Consider the following 14,964-nt stretch of genomic DNA (forward strand, 5'->3'; position numbering starts at 1 on the left):
TCCACCAGTAAATCTTGTACTGAAATTAGTGCTGGAAGTATTAGTCCATTAATCAAGCAGTCAACGGAAAATGTTGATAATCATTTCAGTCATTTATCAAAGCTGAAGTGCCAAACAGGCATTTTACAGACTGGAAAGATGAATTGATTATTTGAAAAACAACCAACATATTAATTGGTAATGGAAATAATTGTCAGTTGGAGCCCTGATGGAAAGCTGTGAAAAGAGTTTTTTGGTCAAACATCCTGTGGGTCTATTAAAAAGTTTGATAAATACCAAGACTGTTCCACCATCTTCCCTAAAAAAAGGCTTGTCTGTCCACTTGTTAGTTGTCCCACTTGCTCTATGATCATCTAGATGATGAGAGAAACTGCCACCAACATTGGCAAACTGTCAGACCAAAGGCCAGCATATTGACAATGCCAGCAGGGCCTCTGTGGGTAGAACTACACAGCAGCAAATTATGGATATTTGGATCAATGTTATGCAGGCAATCATCAGTGTTCTTTAACATGAAAAGAATTAAATCCATGTTTTAACAGTTCAATTAAATCTGACAGACTTTTAGAGTGAAAACACATCTGAAGAGATCTCAATTCAGCACATTGATCCGTTGAGAACTTTAACCACAGCCAAACAGCAAATGAATATGAATGTCGGACTCATTATGCACACGCTCGCATACACATACAGACACCGGGCACTCAGTTTAGCAGGCAAGTGCTGATCCAAGGCAGCCTCAGAACATAAACAACTTCCCGGGGGGAAAATCCTCTCTTTAAATCATCATTACTGCAGCGACAGACAGAGTCCCTGTAAAAACGGTTTCAACAGCGGAGTCAATCAAAGCAGAGGGTGATTGATGCTTGTCACGAGTGATGCAGTCCCTCTGTCTCTGGGCACCAGCAGGCTGCTCTCTCACTTGATCACTTGCTATGTACTCACTCCCTCCTTTATTGATTCGGCACATGGTTAATAAGGATCGATTAGTCCCTTCGTGGGATTAAAAACGTTGTCCCTGCTCTTCCATGTCTATTCCTCCTGTATGTATGAATTGTTGTGGTACCCTATCTGACAAAACAGGTGTGTTATTGGTTGATGATGGCAGACAATGTGGGCATTACCCTCAGACAGCTCCCCACCAGCCTTCAGTTTCATGGCAGACATTACTCATTTCATAGAGTGTTAATTTGGAGCGCTATTCCATTACAGGTTGGCATTGTGGTGCATGCCACCACTGGCTCGCACTGCTGCATTTCAATTTCACATTAGGCCAATCACACAATTGGGCTTATTAAAGAGTGTTCCTGCTCACAAAATTGCCTTGGAACTGTAACATTATTCACAGCATAACAACTATGACTTATCTACTTTCTTTCTCCTCTGACCCCCCTTTCCATCCATGTTCTTTCTCTCTTATTCCTCTCTCTCTCTCTATCTCTCTCTCTCTCTCCTTCATTCATTTCATCTTATCTTTCATTTTCCACTTACCATCTTGTTTCGTCTTCACTGCTGCTTCCCTCTTTCAGAGCTCCCCTTTGCAACAGTGGAATATTAAAATGAGATTTGATGAGAGTGTTATCAGGCTCCCAGTCTTTTGTCCACTTTCTCCTTTCTGAAGGAGACTCTTAGTGCTCAAGGCAAAAAGTGTGCATGTGTGTGTGTGTGTGTGTGCGCGTGCATGTGTGCGTGTGTGTGTCCACATGCACATAAGCATGTCTATAAGGGGGTTGGGGGTAAAGTACAAACTGTCTCCCCCTCCTCCCACCACCTTTATATCTCTTCTCTGATATTCCATCTGGCATCCAAGCGCATTTTGAAATTGTGCTCAGATAGTGATCTTCTGCCGGGGCAAGGGAAGTGGAGGGGAGGATAGAGTTGGAAAGTAGAAGAGAGGGAGGGAAAACTGCTTTCCACTGCCATCACTTTGGATGGATAAATGAAAAGTGTGGACCTAGACCAGTGCAACATGAGAAGGTAATGTGCTCACTCTGTAGTCAAAATGCCATCAAAGCAATTTGTGCTCTCCATGCTAAAGTTGCGGCCAAAAGTCAACATTCGTATTTTGCTGACAGAAAACCAATGCACTCCTCTTTCTTTATCAAAAGTTAAAATGTCTATATTTACACCACCAATGTGAAACCATTTGAACGGTTTGTAAAAGAAGATGAGTGCCTTTGATTTGTTTCAAATTTATTTTGACAGCCCCGCAAATGAAAACTCTTACCACTATTTTTTCTCCCTCTCCACTCTGTGTCGTTTTTTTCATGCTGCACAAATACACCAATTCTGCTTCTACAACTAGCCTCTCTATCTAACCGAGATAGATAGGATAGCAAGGGAATCAGGCAGTGGAAATTAAGAGGCAAGGGGGGTAAAAACGACCCCAGTGAGGCTTTGATTGATCTGTGCAAGCCCCTTTATTTACACAACATCTCACAATCCCACAGCTTCGGAGTCCATAATCTATCGCAATGCACAGGGGACGAGGGCCAGGTCAAAAAGGTTTTAGGGAGTACAATGTGGGTTGAAATTGCTAAATTTTGATTGCACAGAAATACAGAGGGGATAGGAGGGCGATAGGGTGAACTATAAGGTGTACAGAACATGTTAACTTAAAGAGTAACATAATGGAGCAGAGGGAAAGCGAAAACCAAGAGAAAGGAGCCCAGATATGGAGGAGGAAGATGAAAGCTGTCAATGATGTAAAAGTAGGATTGGATTGGTAGTCTCGCTTTGCCAGATCTTCCTCCACAACGATGCAGAGGAAGGTCTGGCTAGTCCACACAGCATTCCGGGATGGGAGAAAAACCTGCTCTGGTTTATTGGCATTTCTTTAAACCAATTACAATCGTCATGGGCGGCACTAAGCGCCCGACAGAGCCAAGATGCTGCTGCAAAATAGCCTCGGGAAGGAACTTATTTTGGTGGAACGTGTACTTTCAAAAGTTGTTTTAGTCGTGCAACAGAAAACTCAGATTGGACAGATGGTCTAGCTAGCTGTCTGGATTTACCCTGCAGAGATCTGAGGAGCAGTTAACCATAGTCCTCAGAAATCGACCAGAGTTTAAAATTCCAACACAAAGAATACGTAAGGTACCGGAAAATCCGGGCGAAAGGACCGTGATCCGGCGGAATTTCCGGCAGCACCGGAGCAATCCCGGAAGTGGAATGTCGTGTATATAGACTGGTGGCGAGGTTTAAAAAGATGAAATTAAGTAGAAGGGGGAACCAAAGCTTTATACAGTGATCATCAAGAGATGCTTTCTGTTTACATACTTGCTCCCTCCACTAAGCTTGTATCCATGAGTGCGGGAAGAACTGCATCGGATGTGGAAATCTTGCTCCTGTCCCGATCTCGTTCCCGGTCTCTTTCCCTTCCTGTGGATGAGGCCTCCCCAGCTCGTCGCTGCCTGTTCTTCTGGGCCTCCATGGCTTTGAGCTTCCGGGTGTGCTTGTGGCCCTTGTAGTGGGCCTCTGCTTGGTTCTGCAGGAAAATGAGAGAAAACCAGGTCAGGAGGGAAAAGCAGAAAGGAGTGACTCAATGCATTATCTGCTGGAAAGACTGAGCCCACGTGCAATAAATGTTAAAATGCACGCCTGTATATTCACTCTATTGCAGGCTTACACAGGATGCAAAGACGAGAGTCTGTTTCCACCTGATAACAGCGCTGGCACATTGGGAGGCCAGAGGTATAATTGCATGTGTAATTTGCAACAAGAGAGAGGATCCCATCTCCACAACTACCCTATTAATGTGCACTGTGAGAGTCAGCCTCTGCATATCCTAGACACGTGGCAACACATACACACATCTGAGCACTCACACAAACCCACAAATACAAATCAGAAGCAAAACACATTCTGACTGACTGTAATGCAGCAATAAACATGTTCACACAAATTATCCTCTGGGTGGATCGAGATTTACCTTCACATTCTCATCATTCTCACGGCCCTGTTCAATCTGGGAACAAAGCCCCTGTTGTCAGAGCAAGCGTGGATACATAGGAATAGCAGAGAAATCAATACAGAGATCAGTCATTAAAAGCTAAAACAATCTCCGGGGATCAGCTCTCATCAGCTCCTGGCCTGGATAGAACATAGTTATAGAGGGGAGGAGCAGAACTAGAACCTGGCTAAATGAGTTCCAAATTAAATCTAAAGTGTGAAAAACTTAAATGTCCCCAAATAACACAAATTATAGAGAATAGTAATATGGACATTTTCATACCCTCAATATTTAAGAGTTAATGGAGGAAGGATTAAGCATAAAATAGCCTTTTTTCCAATAGGTGTATGTTTTGCTATGTGGAGCAAGGCAAGTCTTTCTGCCAAGAATGCAATGCTCCGAGCCCTTATTCAGTTTTAATTCCCCGAGAAATAAATCATGCAAATCCTCAGGGACAAAACAAGTTGAGTAAAGAGACTGGACTTCATTTTGAAGTGCTCCTAAGTGAGGATTAAGTACGCAGAAATTACTAAAAGACCGTTTCAGTAGGAGCAAAATGTGAATTTTTTTCTGATTACCTGAGCGTCAACAATACATATCACGTAAGCAATAAATGCGATTAGTGCTTGTGCTGCGTTAGTGCACGGATACAAGGTTCCAGGCACACATACATGCACCACGACTGCCACCAGTCTTATGTGTTAGTTCTATGTAAACATTAGCAGTCTGGGGATGAAGTTAAACAGGTACACTTCACATTAGCGAGCCTAATGGTGGGATATAGCGAAGACCTATGAATAATGTGGCTGTCAAAGCATCTGTAAAAACAACTCGAATACTTCAGCACATCGTGTGACTGATCTGCTGTGAAAAGGCGTCAGAGATTAGCGTGATGTGACGAATTCAGCCAGCGCCTTCTCTATCACCAGTCTCTCCGTCCAATTCAGTCTCAGTGGAGGCAGAATGACAAGGTGTGAAATGAGCTTTGGTTTTCACATCACCATGCCGGCCAGCAGGATACAGTACTCTTCTAAGGGATTCCTCATTGTCCGGTGATTAAGCAATCCTACGGCTAAAAGTGAACACTGGACTACAGTATATCTGGTGCATAGACATTATGTCTGGTGGGTGTGGAACATGTCCCCCCATAGCTCTGAAATGGCACTGAATCATCTCTCCCAATAATGACTTGCTTGTAGCAAAAATAATAAAAAGGCATAATAAAAATCAAATGGATCTGCCAATTGGTGTGCTTAATTAATTCAACAATCGCTGAGCTGCCTGGTTTGATTGTAGAGGTGCATGTTTCCCCTTAAGTTACTACAAACGTTCAGATTGGTGGTAACAAATATTGCCTTTAATAAATTTGCCAGACACAGTTGTCTCTGTGATATTTGCAGCACTCTGGTATAAATATTTGTAGCTTGATTATGTTCTATGTTATCACAATGTAAAATTTTAAATATGATGAACAAGAAAAAAGACATCAAATAATCTTGCATAATCATCCATGTGCTTTCAATTAAACACACACACAAACAACAGAAGCCCTCCTGTTGCCTTGACCGGAAATTTAAATAAACAACTAAATAAAAAATATGAGTGAAATAACTGATGATCCACATTAGCATGCAAAATGCTGTAATGGCGACACTTCTTCAAACAATTTCATTTCCATTTTTGGACTAAAATAAAGGCATTTTAGTTTCACAGTAGAAAGGCCCAAGGAAACCAGAGGGCACTCAGGTCACTCAGGTGTTCCTCTAGTGTGACATTAAAGGAATAGTTCGCCATTTTGGGAAATATATTTATTCGCTTTCTTGCAGAGAAGTTGGATGAATGTCTCTCATGTCTGTAAAAGTAATTAAAAGCCACAGCCAGCAGCTAGTTAGCAGCAGCTGGGAACAGCTAGTTTAGTCTGTCGAAAGGTAATAATCCCCCTAACAATGGCCTTTTTTACAGTAGAGATTACGCAATACTGCCGTAAAGAAGATCCACCATCATGTCGACTCTGGTTTTTTAGACTGAATCCAACAACGCTGGCATTAATGCCGCCCCAGTGTGTGGTTTTAGATAGAATGCTGGCATTCCGGAAGCAAAAGAAGGGACGTGTAACACAACAGCATTGGCGTCTAGTGTATATGTGTGTAGTCCCGGCATGCCGACTGTCCCTAACAGACATCAATTAGGCTCCGTTACTACCTCTGCTGCCAGCTTAACAGTGGAATAACTCTGTCCCTCCATTCCATGTCCGTATCTTTTATACTGAACAGCGAGGCAGAATAACGGCGAAACATCTCGTTATTAAATCAGTAAAAAAAAAAGACACCTTGTGGTTTTGAGGGGGGTTGTACGCTGGGCTATATTTCGTACAGGTGTAGCAACGTCCTGGACTCCTGGTTACCTGGCAACCTCACAGTGATGACAAGACTCCAAGAAGTTACTTCGTCTGACTAAGAAATAGTCCGGCATACGCCCCCCTGTAAAAGCAGCTTAGTTTCAAAGTGCAGTTAGAAATATTTTGTAACCTTAGGAGAGAGCCAGGCTAGCTTTTTCCCTGTTTTTAGTCTTTGGGCTAAGCTAGGCTAACTGGCTACTGACTCCAGTTTCATATTTAGTATACACATATAAGAGTGTTATTTATCCTATCACTTAACCTAAGAAAGTGAATAAGCGTATTTCTGAAAATGTTGACCACTAGAAGGCAGCAACGACTAGCGTTCCTACCTCTAAGCTACACTGTACAGTATTTTCATGATGTCACAGTGCACTGGCACACCACAGGAGGTCAGCAAAAACAAAATTTTCAGCCAGTGTTAAGTTGCTCTTTAAGGTCAATTTGTGCTATACTGAGCAGCAGAGAAAGCATACTTATTTCCCCTTTGAGCATTATGCATAAGGATAACTTGATTTTTAATATGCAAAGTCTGAGGAGGGAACATGGAAGTGTTAGGAGAGTATTCATGCTCTCAGAGAGACAGATAAAGCTACAGTCAGACCTGTCACTTCTCTTTAATTCGGTGTGCAGAGGCAGGGAATGAGATTTGCTCTAGTGTGTGAGGAGCACGTCTGAGTCTCCTCTCCCCCCTCAGTTTGCTGTCTCCTGTGCCTCAGCCCTTCTTTGAAGATGGAGTCCAAACAAATGTGTGTGCCTGTGTGTGTGTGTGTGTGTGTGTGTGTGTGTGTGTGTGTGTGTGTGTGTGTGTGTGTGTGTGTGTGTGTGTGTGCGAGTGTGTGTGTGTGTGTGTGTTTTATAGCGCCTAGACATTAATGTCTTAAGGCTTTCTGGACTACTGTCTATTTGTTTGTGTGAATATGCATGAAATGTCATGGGATGTTTGTCTGTGTGTTTCTCTGTGTGCATGTGTGTGCTCTAGCGTGCATGTTTGCAAGCATACAGTATGTGTATTTGTGTATGAGTGCGTGTGCTAGGGGTGTTAAGGATGGGAGAAATGGAAAGAGAATCCGAGAATGCTGCTTCCTGCTGGGGCTACTGATTGTTTCTGCTCTTTGCTGATAAATGACAGCTTTCCCTGCTGTCTAATCCCTCAGACAGACAGACAGACAGACAGACAGACAAACAGACAAACAGACACACACACACAGTCAGTGGATGGGCTTTAGTAATTAAAAACAATCTTTTCAAAAAACAACCTTCAAGAAGATAGCACAAGACAAAGAGTTTTGTTTTTCTGAGGCTAGTCTCACTTTTTGAAATAGATTGCTTTTATGTTATAAATCACACAGTCTGGCATGCTGTCTCTTTCTCCTATCGTCCCACAAGCTTTCTATATTTCTCGTAAACACCAAGGCATAAAGCCACTAAAACTTTTCTTACCGTTGAGTTAAAGCGCAGGTGGCAAATGTTGCAGGAGATAATCTGTTTCTTCTTGAGGGGCTGAGGGACACCAAATGTGTGGTTGATCACTGCCTTCTGGACAGGGTCCATCTGAGAGACAGTAAGAAAAGACCAGTGCAAACAATATTAGTGCTGCCTATAAGATTTGATTTTCCCAAATGAGAAATGTTTGTGTAGCAGAACAACTCAGAGGTGAGGTTGTTCCCCAGTAAGACAAGATTAAATCTTTAGTGTGGCCACACTTTTATTAAGTATCCCCTAATACATCAGTAGACAGCACAACATTTCGCCCAAATACTTCCAGCAGCTGCAGTAGAATGTAATGGGGAAATAACTTTAGTTATTCGTGATAAATGGTGTCAGTCCCTCAGGGACAACGTTCATGATTCAACATTTGGCACCAATGTTGAGAGATATATTTAGAAGAGAGACAACCAAATCCTTGTTAGAGGTGAAAGTTGATTAGCTAAAACTAATGCAGTCTAATTCAACAGTCTTGCAATAAACCCTACCTTCATGAAGGTTAAAATTTTGTTTTTGTAGTGCTGCCACAATCTTAAAAAACCCTGCATGGAACCAGAGGGGATGAAGACGATACACTCCTCACATGTTCATCATAGTGATTAAAGATTTAAAAAATAAAAAATAAACTAATAACAAGAAATCAGGGACAAGCAGGGAGTGTCTACCTGTTATAGCTGACGATAAATCTGGCACAAATTAAAAATAGCATGAGGTTGCATGACCCTGTGATGTGACGGGAATGTTTGAGTTTCTCCCTGCAAGGAATGTGTGTGAAACATTTGTAGATGACTTTTCTGACAATAGTGGCTGTTTTGCCTACAGTACATGCATGGAGTAAATAGTAACTTGACCATATTTTTATTTTGTTACTTTTTATAAAAGAGAAAAGCAGAAACGCTTTGGGAGTCATACTGCCACACTCCTTATGATGCGCTAGATGAGGGTAGGGTACATGTCAGTATAAGAGCTAACCACCTGAGAGAGGAGTGGAAAGGCCTACTTTCTACATTTCATCAAACTATACTGCATGACAACTAATTAAGCATTGCTCCTACACTGTCACAACGATCGAATGTTGTGTGACTGTATTAATTACAAATGTAAATATATTCAGGGTGAATGTAATGCTTTTCAACAATAGATGGCTGCCAACTATTTCTACTCTTTTCTGCTTTGTTACAGTGCAAAAGTGAGCAGGTACACAAAGTATACCAGGCACAGGGGAAATCAACAAGTCATGCCAAGTTTAATTAAGTAGCAAGAAGAACTACTACAACAACAGATATATACATAACTTTGAGAAACAAATCCTTGGCCTTGGCATAAAAAGAAAGTCAAACAGTGCTTGACTGCCTAAATATAATCTAAGACCTGAGCTTTAGATGACATATCTATTCAGTAACAGGAAAAATCACCAGTTTATACAGTATATTGACACTCCACATAAAGATGGCCTTGCTTGAGACTCTGAAGCTCTTTTTTGACACAAGTCTGCAGTGTAACAACAATTTCACTGATGATATTACTTATCCCACACAATTTCTTATTGATATATCAAACTGTATTCTATTTAAGATATTTTCTTTTTCAAAATGTTTTACAATAATACTATATTTTTCATTTTCAATCGGCTTTGAACAATACCAATTATTTGCACACAAAAGTAACACCTATGCTACACCCACACAGGTGTTTCCACTTATTCGTCTAATTAGACTTCTTCTCAGGACAGTGGGGGTTTATACGCAATGTTCTTGATCGATATCTTCCTCACTGTTCAGTTGCACCTGTTAAGTTGGGATATGGGCCAACTTTACACTGAGAAGAGGTCTAATCAGCTGGTTAACGGAAAACGTGTCGGTGTGCTGAGCATTGAACTTACATAATTATTTAAGATAAATCTCTTCATGCATCGTTATATGTAAATCCCACTGATAAGAATTTTTTTTGCATGCAACTAGTTTCCATACTTTACCAATTCTCACTTTTGTAGTCATTTCCCTGCTTTCTCTTTCTTGTTTCACTTGCTATTCCCAAAGCAATGGGGGTAGCATGCTTGCTTGAATTTTTATGTCTAGCAACATGATTTAATTTGACTTATATGACAGTAGACTACTCAGTATTGTTTAGTATATTATGTATTTGTGCTGTTGCAACAGTTCCTGTTTCTACTTAACTGAACTGATGGCTCATTGATTGCACCTGTGCCTGCTATATTAAAATGACCTGAAAGCATGACTCTGTAAGCACTGATGAAAGGAAAGGGACTGCTACTGGTTTTAATGTCTGACTTTATTGTGCACCTGAGTACTTTTGTATTATGCAATTAAATTGAAAGGAAAAATATTTTGTTTTCAGATATGTGTCTTTCTGTTGCGGTTTGCTCTTCATTACCTCACAGTAAATGATTATTTTTTGGGCTTTTCCACCTTTATTTGATAGGACAGCTAGGCGAGAAAGGGGGGGAAGACATGCAGGAAATCAGCACAGGTTGGGTTTGAACCCTGGACCTCTGTGTCGAGGAATAAACCTCTCAGTATATATGCGCCTGCTCTACCCACTGAACCAACCCAGCCACGCTCAAAACACTTTTCATTTAGCATGCAGACCTCCAAAATTGGGCTGAGCCAAGACGAGCCCTATGCTGTATTGAGAGAAGTGGGGCTTGATTCACAGTGTCCAGGATAGAAATACTCACAATACTGAAAAAAATGGCTCCTAATATTGTTCTTGCTGATAGAAAAATGAAAACATAATGCAAGTTTAAAGGAGATTTACATCCACCCATAATGCAGGCATTTCTTTAAATTAAAGGATTATTCAGAGATCTGCCCATGATCTTTGCTGCTTTATTAACACTGTTGAGATGGGGCTATCACTGCAATCAATTTGTAATCAGCTGGATTTATATTTCTGCGTCAAGGGGTTACACTTTACCTGTACACGTGCGCCTCCTCAGAAATATAACTACACGTCAGGGCTACTGTACAAGTGACAATGTTGAGGATGAATTGTGATTGGTCAGCTTAAGCTACTTGTGTTTTCTCATTCAAGTTTCTGATGCTTTTAGAAACTGTTGAGAGTGAACACAACATTTCAGTAACACATATTTAGCACAGCCATTACACTGCAGACCTTCTGTTCACCGCGATCACCACTCTGTATGAATTAATACAAGAACACAGCGACGGCACACTGGCAGTCTTCTATATAGTAATGACATGTGGCAAAATGGCGTTATAAGTTACCTGGATGTAGCTCCTGTTCTGTAAGTATGTGTGTAGCCCACCGAAGCCCTGTATCACAAAGTAAATTAAAGAATGTACACACAGTTACTGTGGGGAATATAATTGAAGCATGATACAGCCTGATCATGTACAATATATGCTACTGGTTATCTCAATATGACGCTTAACTATAGATCAAAACCTACACCATAGGTATCTATGGGGGGGGACTCCCATTGACCCCTTGCATAGACTATAAATCCAGCTTTAGCCTTCATGTTTCTCTTCACACAGGCTCTATAGGATAAGTTAGTTTGTTCTTAACACAACTGCATTGCCCTGTTGTTACAAGCCTCGCTACAGCTCGTATTTAAATGCAGTTAGAGTTCATTGTAATCTCAGTTATGTGACTGTCTAATACATTATGAGTCAGTGCAGCTGAGAGGGAAGTGTTTGGAGAGGGTTTTGGGCAGACTAATTCAGCTTTAACGGTCTGTGAATAGACTGCAGACAGTCCCAGGACGGCAAGTAGATTGAAAGCTGAGGCTTCATTAGAAGGTCTGCATGCTACGACGACAGCGGAATTCATTGCGGCACCCTTCAGCATGGTATCACATATAACAATCGTCTTGGATCTCTCCCCAGGCTGGCCCACGGCCTGGCCTAGTCCATTCCTCTGCTTGCTTGGCAGAGGAATGAACTGGGAGAGCATTGTTCTCACACTGAGTTAGACCGCTCACTGGAACCACACTGATGGCACTGCAGACAGCCTGAGCTGCCCAGAGATCAAGAAATGTTGGTGTATTGATGGCAGCAGTGATGGCACACTGCTTTGCTTTCGTTCTGATACACAAGCCTGAACATCAGATTCCTTGGTACCACACAAAGAGCTGTGCCATGTCCAAGGCAATGGCCTCATCTGCAAGAGTGGAGTCCTTTTACTACGGATTCCTCAAGAAGGCCAGGTGTTAGAGGGGAACCTGGCACTGAAACCTCCATGCTGGTGGTATATCTCTCCCTCAGGACTATCTTTGCCTTTGTTGCTTTTTTTTGGCATCCACACGCAACAACATGATTCAACGCTACCTCTGGGAGCAACTGACTTTTCCCTTCACCAGCCAAAGCCTGACCAGTGAAACCTAGCTCTCCCAATCCTGCTGCCCTCTGTCCACCTTAGCAGAGCAGGCTGCACACAGCTATTTGTTTTAGGAACTGAAGAATGTGCCCATTGTCCGTCCGCAGCCATCCTGAACCGACTGCTATAAATGAGTCTTTTGTCCAAGCCCTCGCCATCCTGGTGCAGACAGAACTTATCCTGAGCCGAGTCTGTGATGGGGTTTCATGGTAGGTAGAGAGAAAGAGACACACAGAGAGAGGAGGGGGGAGGGGGGAGGGGGAGGGGGAGAGGGGAGAGGGGGGTGGTGGTGTAAGATAGGACACCAGGGGAACCGGAGGATATTTAGTTTTGGAGACAGGTTCATTCATCTTCCCCCCTGCACACATCCGGGACAACGTGTGCCTTATCAGGGCTTAGAGAACCTGGGGCTCCCGGTTGAATGGACTTTGTGATTAATGCCACAGCTGTGCTGTCAGACTGTGTGTTATGGAGGCTAATCATCTCCTCCGTGGACTGAAGCAACACTGATTTGATGTTATTTCCACAGTTATCATAATTTTTGCATTCTGGTTGCGGTAGATTCCACATCCTGCTGCGAGTTGTATTCTATTTAACAATGACTGAAAAACTAAATATCATTTCAACTTTGTAAGTATGATTTCCTGCTGCATTCATTCTATTGCCCCTTTCTACTGCCATTTTCTTCTGCAATAACTTAATTTTTTTCTAATAAAAGAAGCATGATGTGCACAAGTAAAACAGTGCTTTAAATTCTGTGATATATTTGCTGTGGTTTGCCCCACACATTTTTATCAGACAACATAAAGGCTTGAACAGAGCTATGAGTCACAGACATTGGGTTGAAAATAGAAAGAGCAAGTTTCCCATTGAAACATAAGCACAACACAGACAAAACACTGACCAGAGACCTTCCCTACTGCATCCACCACTAATATAAATACATGAGGTGGTTAGAGGAATAACTGTTTTCCATGCTGCTTTTGCTGCTGGGCATGCTCAATCCTCCAAAGGCCAGTATAGGCCACCCAAAGCAGTGGGCGGCAGAACAAATGAATAAACTTCACTTTTCAAATAGCAGGTTGGAGACCCCCTACATACACATCATACAGCATACGTTTATACACCCCCTCACACATATCCTCCACTGTACGAACCAGCCAGCCAGATATCTGTGTGGCCCTACCTCTCTGCCCCCCCCTTTCTCGCTTGGTTTGAAAAGGTGTAAAGTGTATGCTGAAAGTGAAAGCTCTGGCTTATGTTTCATTTACAGACCACAGAACTGGAGATGGTTTCACAATGTGCGATGAGGGAAGTGAACACACACTCACACCTTCATGCACAGACACACACAGCGTTACACTGGGATCAAAGAAATCCGAAGTGCCTACACACATACACACACACAAAATGACAATGGATATAGCTCTGGTAAGTGAAGAATTAAAGATACAGGCTTTTAATTCCAGGCACTGAGGCAATGTAAGCATCAGAGCCAAGGGGCTTGAAAACCGAACAGTTTTCTGCTGATGTTCGAAACTAAATAATATGAGTCTCATCTGTAGAGATGCTGATACTGAGGTGACAACTGGAATGCTGAGAGGTGAAACACTACTTGAATAACGATTAGCACCCCGAACCTGAGGTAAGGTCTCTGCACAGAGACAGCAGTAGAGTTTATGGGATGAGTACTGGAAGCTAAGGTCTGGCAGAAGAGATAGTGAGATGGTGAATAACATGGTGGCTATCATTGAGGACACAATTCTATAGGCCTGTCTGTCTGTCTTTATACCTTGAAGATTGACACTAAATTTATGAAGCATGTGGAACCCCAACCCATAGAAAAAGGTTGTTCTTGCCCCAGAATACATGTTTTTTAATCAATTTTTCGGTGGTGAAATGAGTCATCTATTCACATGATATTTCTGATGGATCCAATTAGGCACTGTATCATTTACAGGTTATCTTGGCCTGTGCTAGAGACCTTAATGGATGAAATTCCTAGATGTATGTTATCTTATTGCTATTTTCTATGACATCAGGTGGAACGAGCCATTGCACTCACCGTGTTAAAGTTAGGGAAGAGGCTAAGGGGGGAGGATCCATTGAGTCTGAAGGGCAGTAGATTTTTGAGGTCGAGCGGAGGCTGCAGAGGCCGTCCTGGGACGGGAAGGGAAGCCAGGAGGGGGCTGCCCTGGGCCGACGTACCTGGACAACACAAAGAGATAGATGTTAGAAGTTAAGAAACAAAGGAAAACGTTAACATGAGGGACATTTCTGTTCCAGTGTGATTGTGGAACGGCACCGATGGCTTCCAAAAGGTCATGTGCTGTGCTCACAGGAGGCCTGACTTTGATTTATTTGATACCAGAGGCACCATTACACCTCCAGCTGACATCCGACACACATTGCACAGCTTTAATGTGTGTAGTAGTGTGCATGTGCTTGTATCTGGGACAATACAGTGCATGTTTCTGTTTTTATGCAGACAATAGGAGGTGTACGGGCAGTTTTGCTGGAGACTTAATACTCCCATCACCCCAATTGCCCAGACTGATCCCCCAAGGACAAGCCACCTGTCCTCATGTACATACACACACGCACAAAAACACATCATTTAATTACAGATTTATTGGCTGAGGAAAGGTGCCTGTGCGACGGAAAGATGGGAGATATTGAATTTCAAATGGACCAGGGATGAAGAGATTTCTAATTTCCCACTTGGCTGCGTTTCAGTGGACCAGTGTGCTCACCGGTGCACAGGCAC

At 42.4% G+C, this 14,964-nt stretch overlaps 1 protein-coding gene across 3 annotated transcripts in view; it reads right to left on the reverse strand.

Annotated features, from left to right (window-relative positions):
* The window catches only part of znf385c (zinc finger protein 385C), a 125,688-nt gene that overhangs the window by 8,326 nt on the left and 102,398 nt on the right, over window positions 1–14,964 (reverse strand). For 2 of the 3 annotated variants that reach the window (XM_078269974.1, XM_078269977.1), the window contains 4 exons: window positions 14,263–14,405; window positions 11,084–11,131; window positions 7,791–7,901; window positions 3,280–3,487 (listed from right to left, as the gene is read on the reverse strand). In XM_078269974.1, coding sequence (XP_078126100.1) covers window positions 3,280–3,487; window positions 7,791–7,901; window positions 11,084–11,131; window positions 14,263–14,405 — 510 coding nt within the window. The remainder of the gene's footprint in view (window positions 1–3,279; window positions 3,488–7,790; window positions 7,902–11,083; window positions 11,132–14,262; window positions 14,406–14,964) is intronic. The other variant, XM_078269975.1, reaches the window with a different exon arrangement.

This window comes from Sander vitreus, chromosome 15 (assembly GCF_031162955.1).
Source record: "Sander vitreus isolate 19-12246 chromosome 15, sanVit1, whole genome shotgun sequence".
NCBI classification, from domain to species: Eukaryota; Metazoa; Chordata; class Actinopteri; order Perciformes; family Percidae; genus Sander; species Sander vitreus.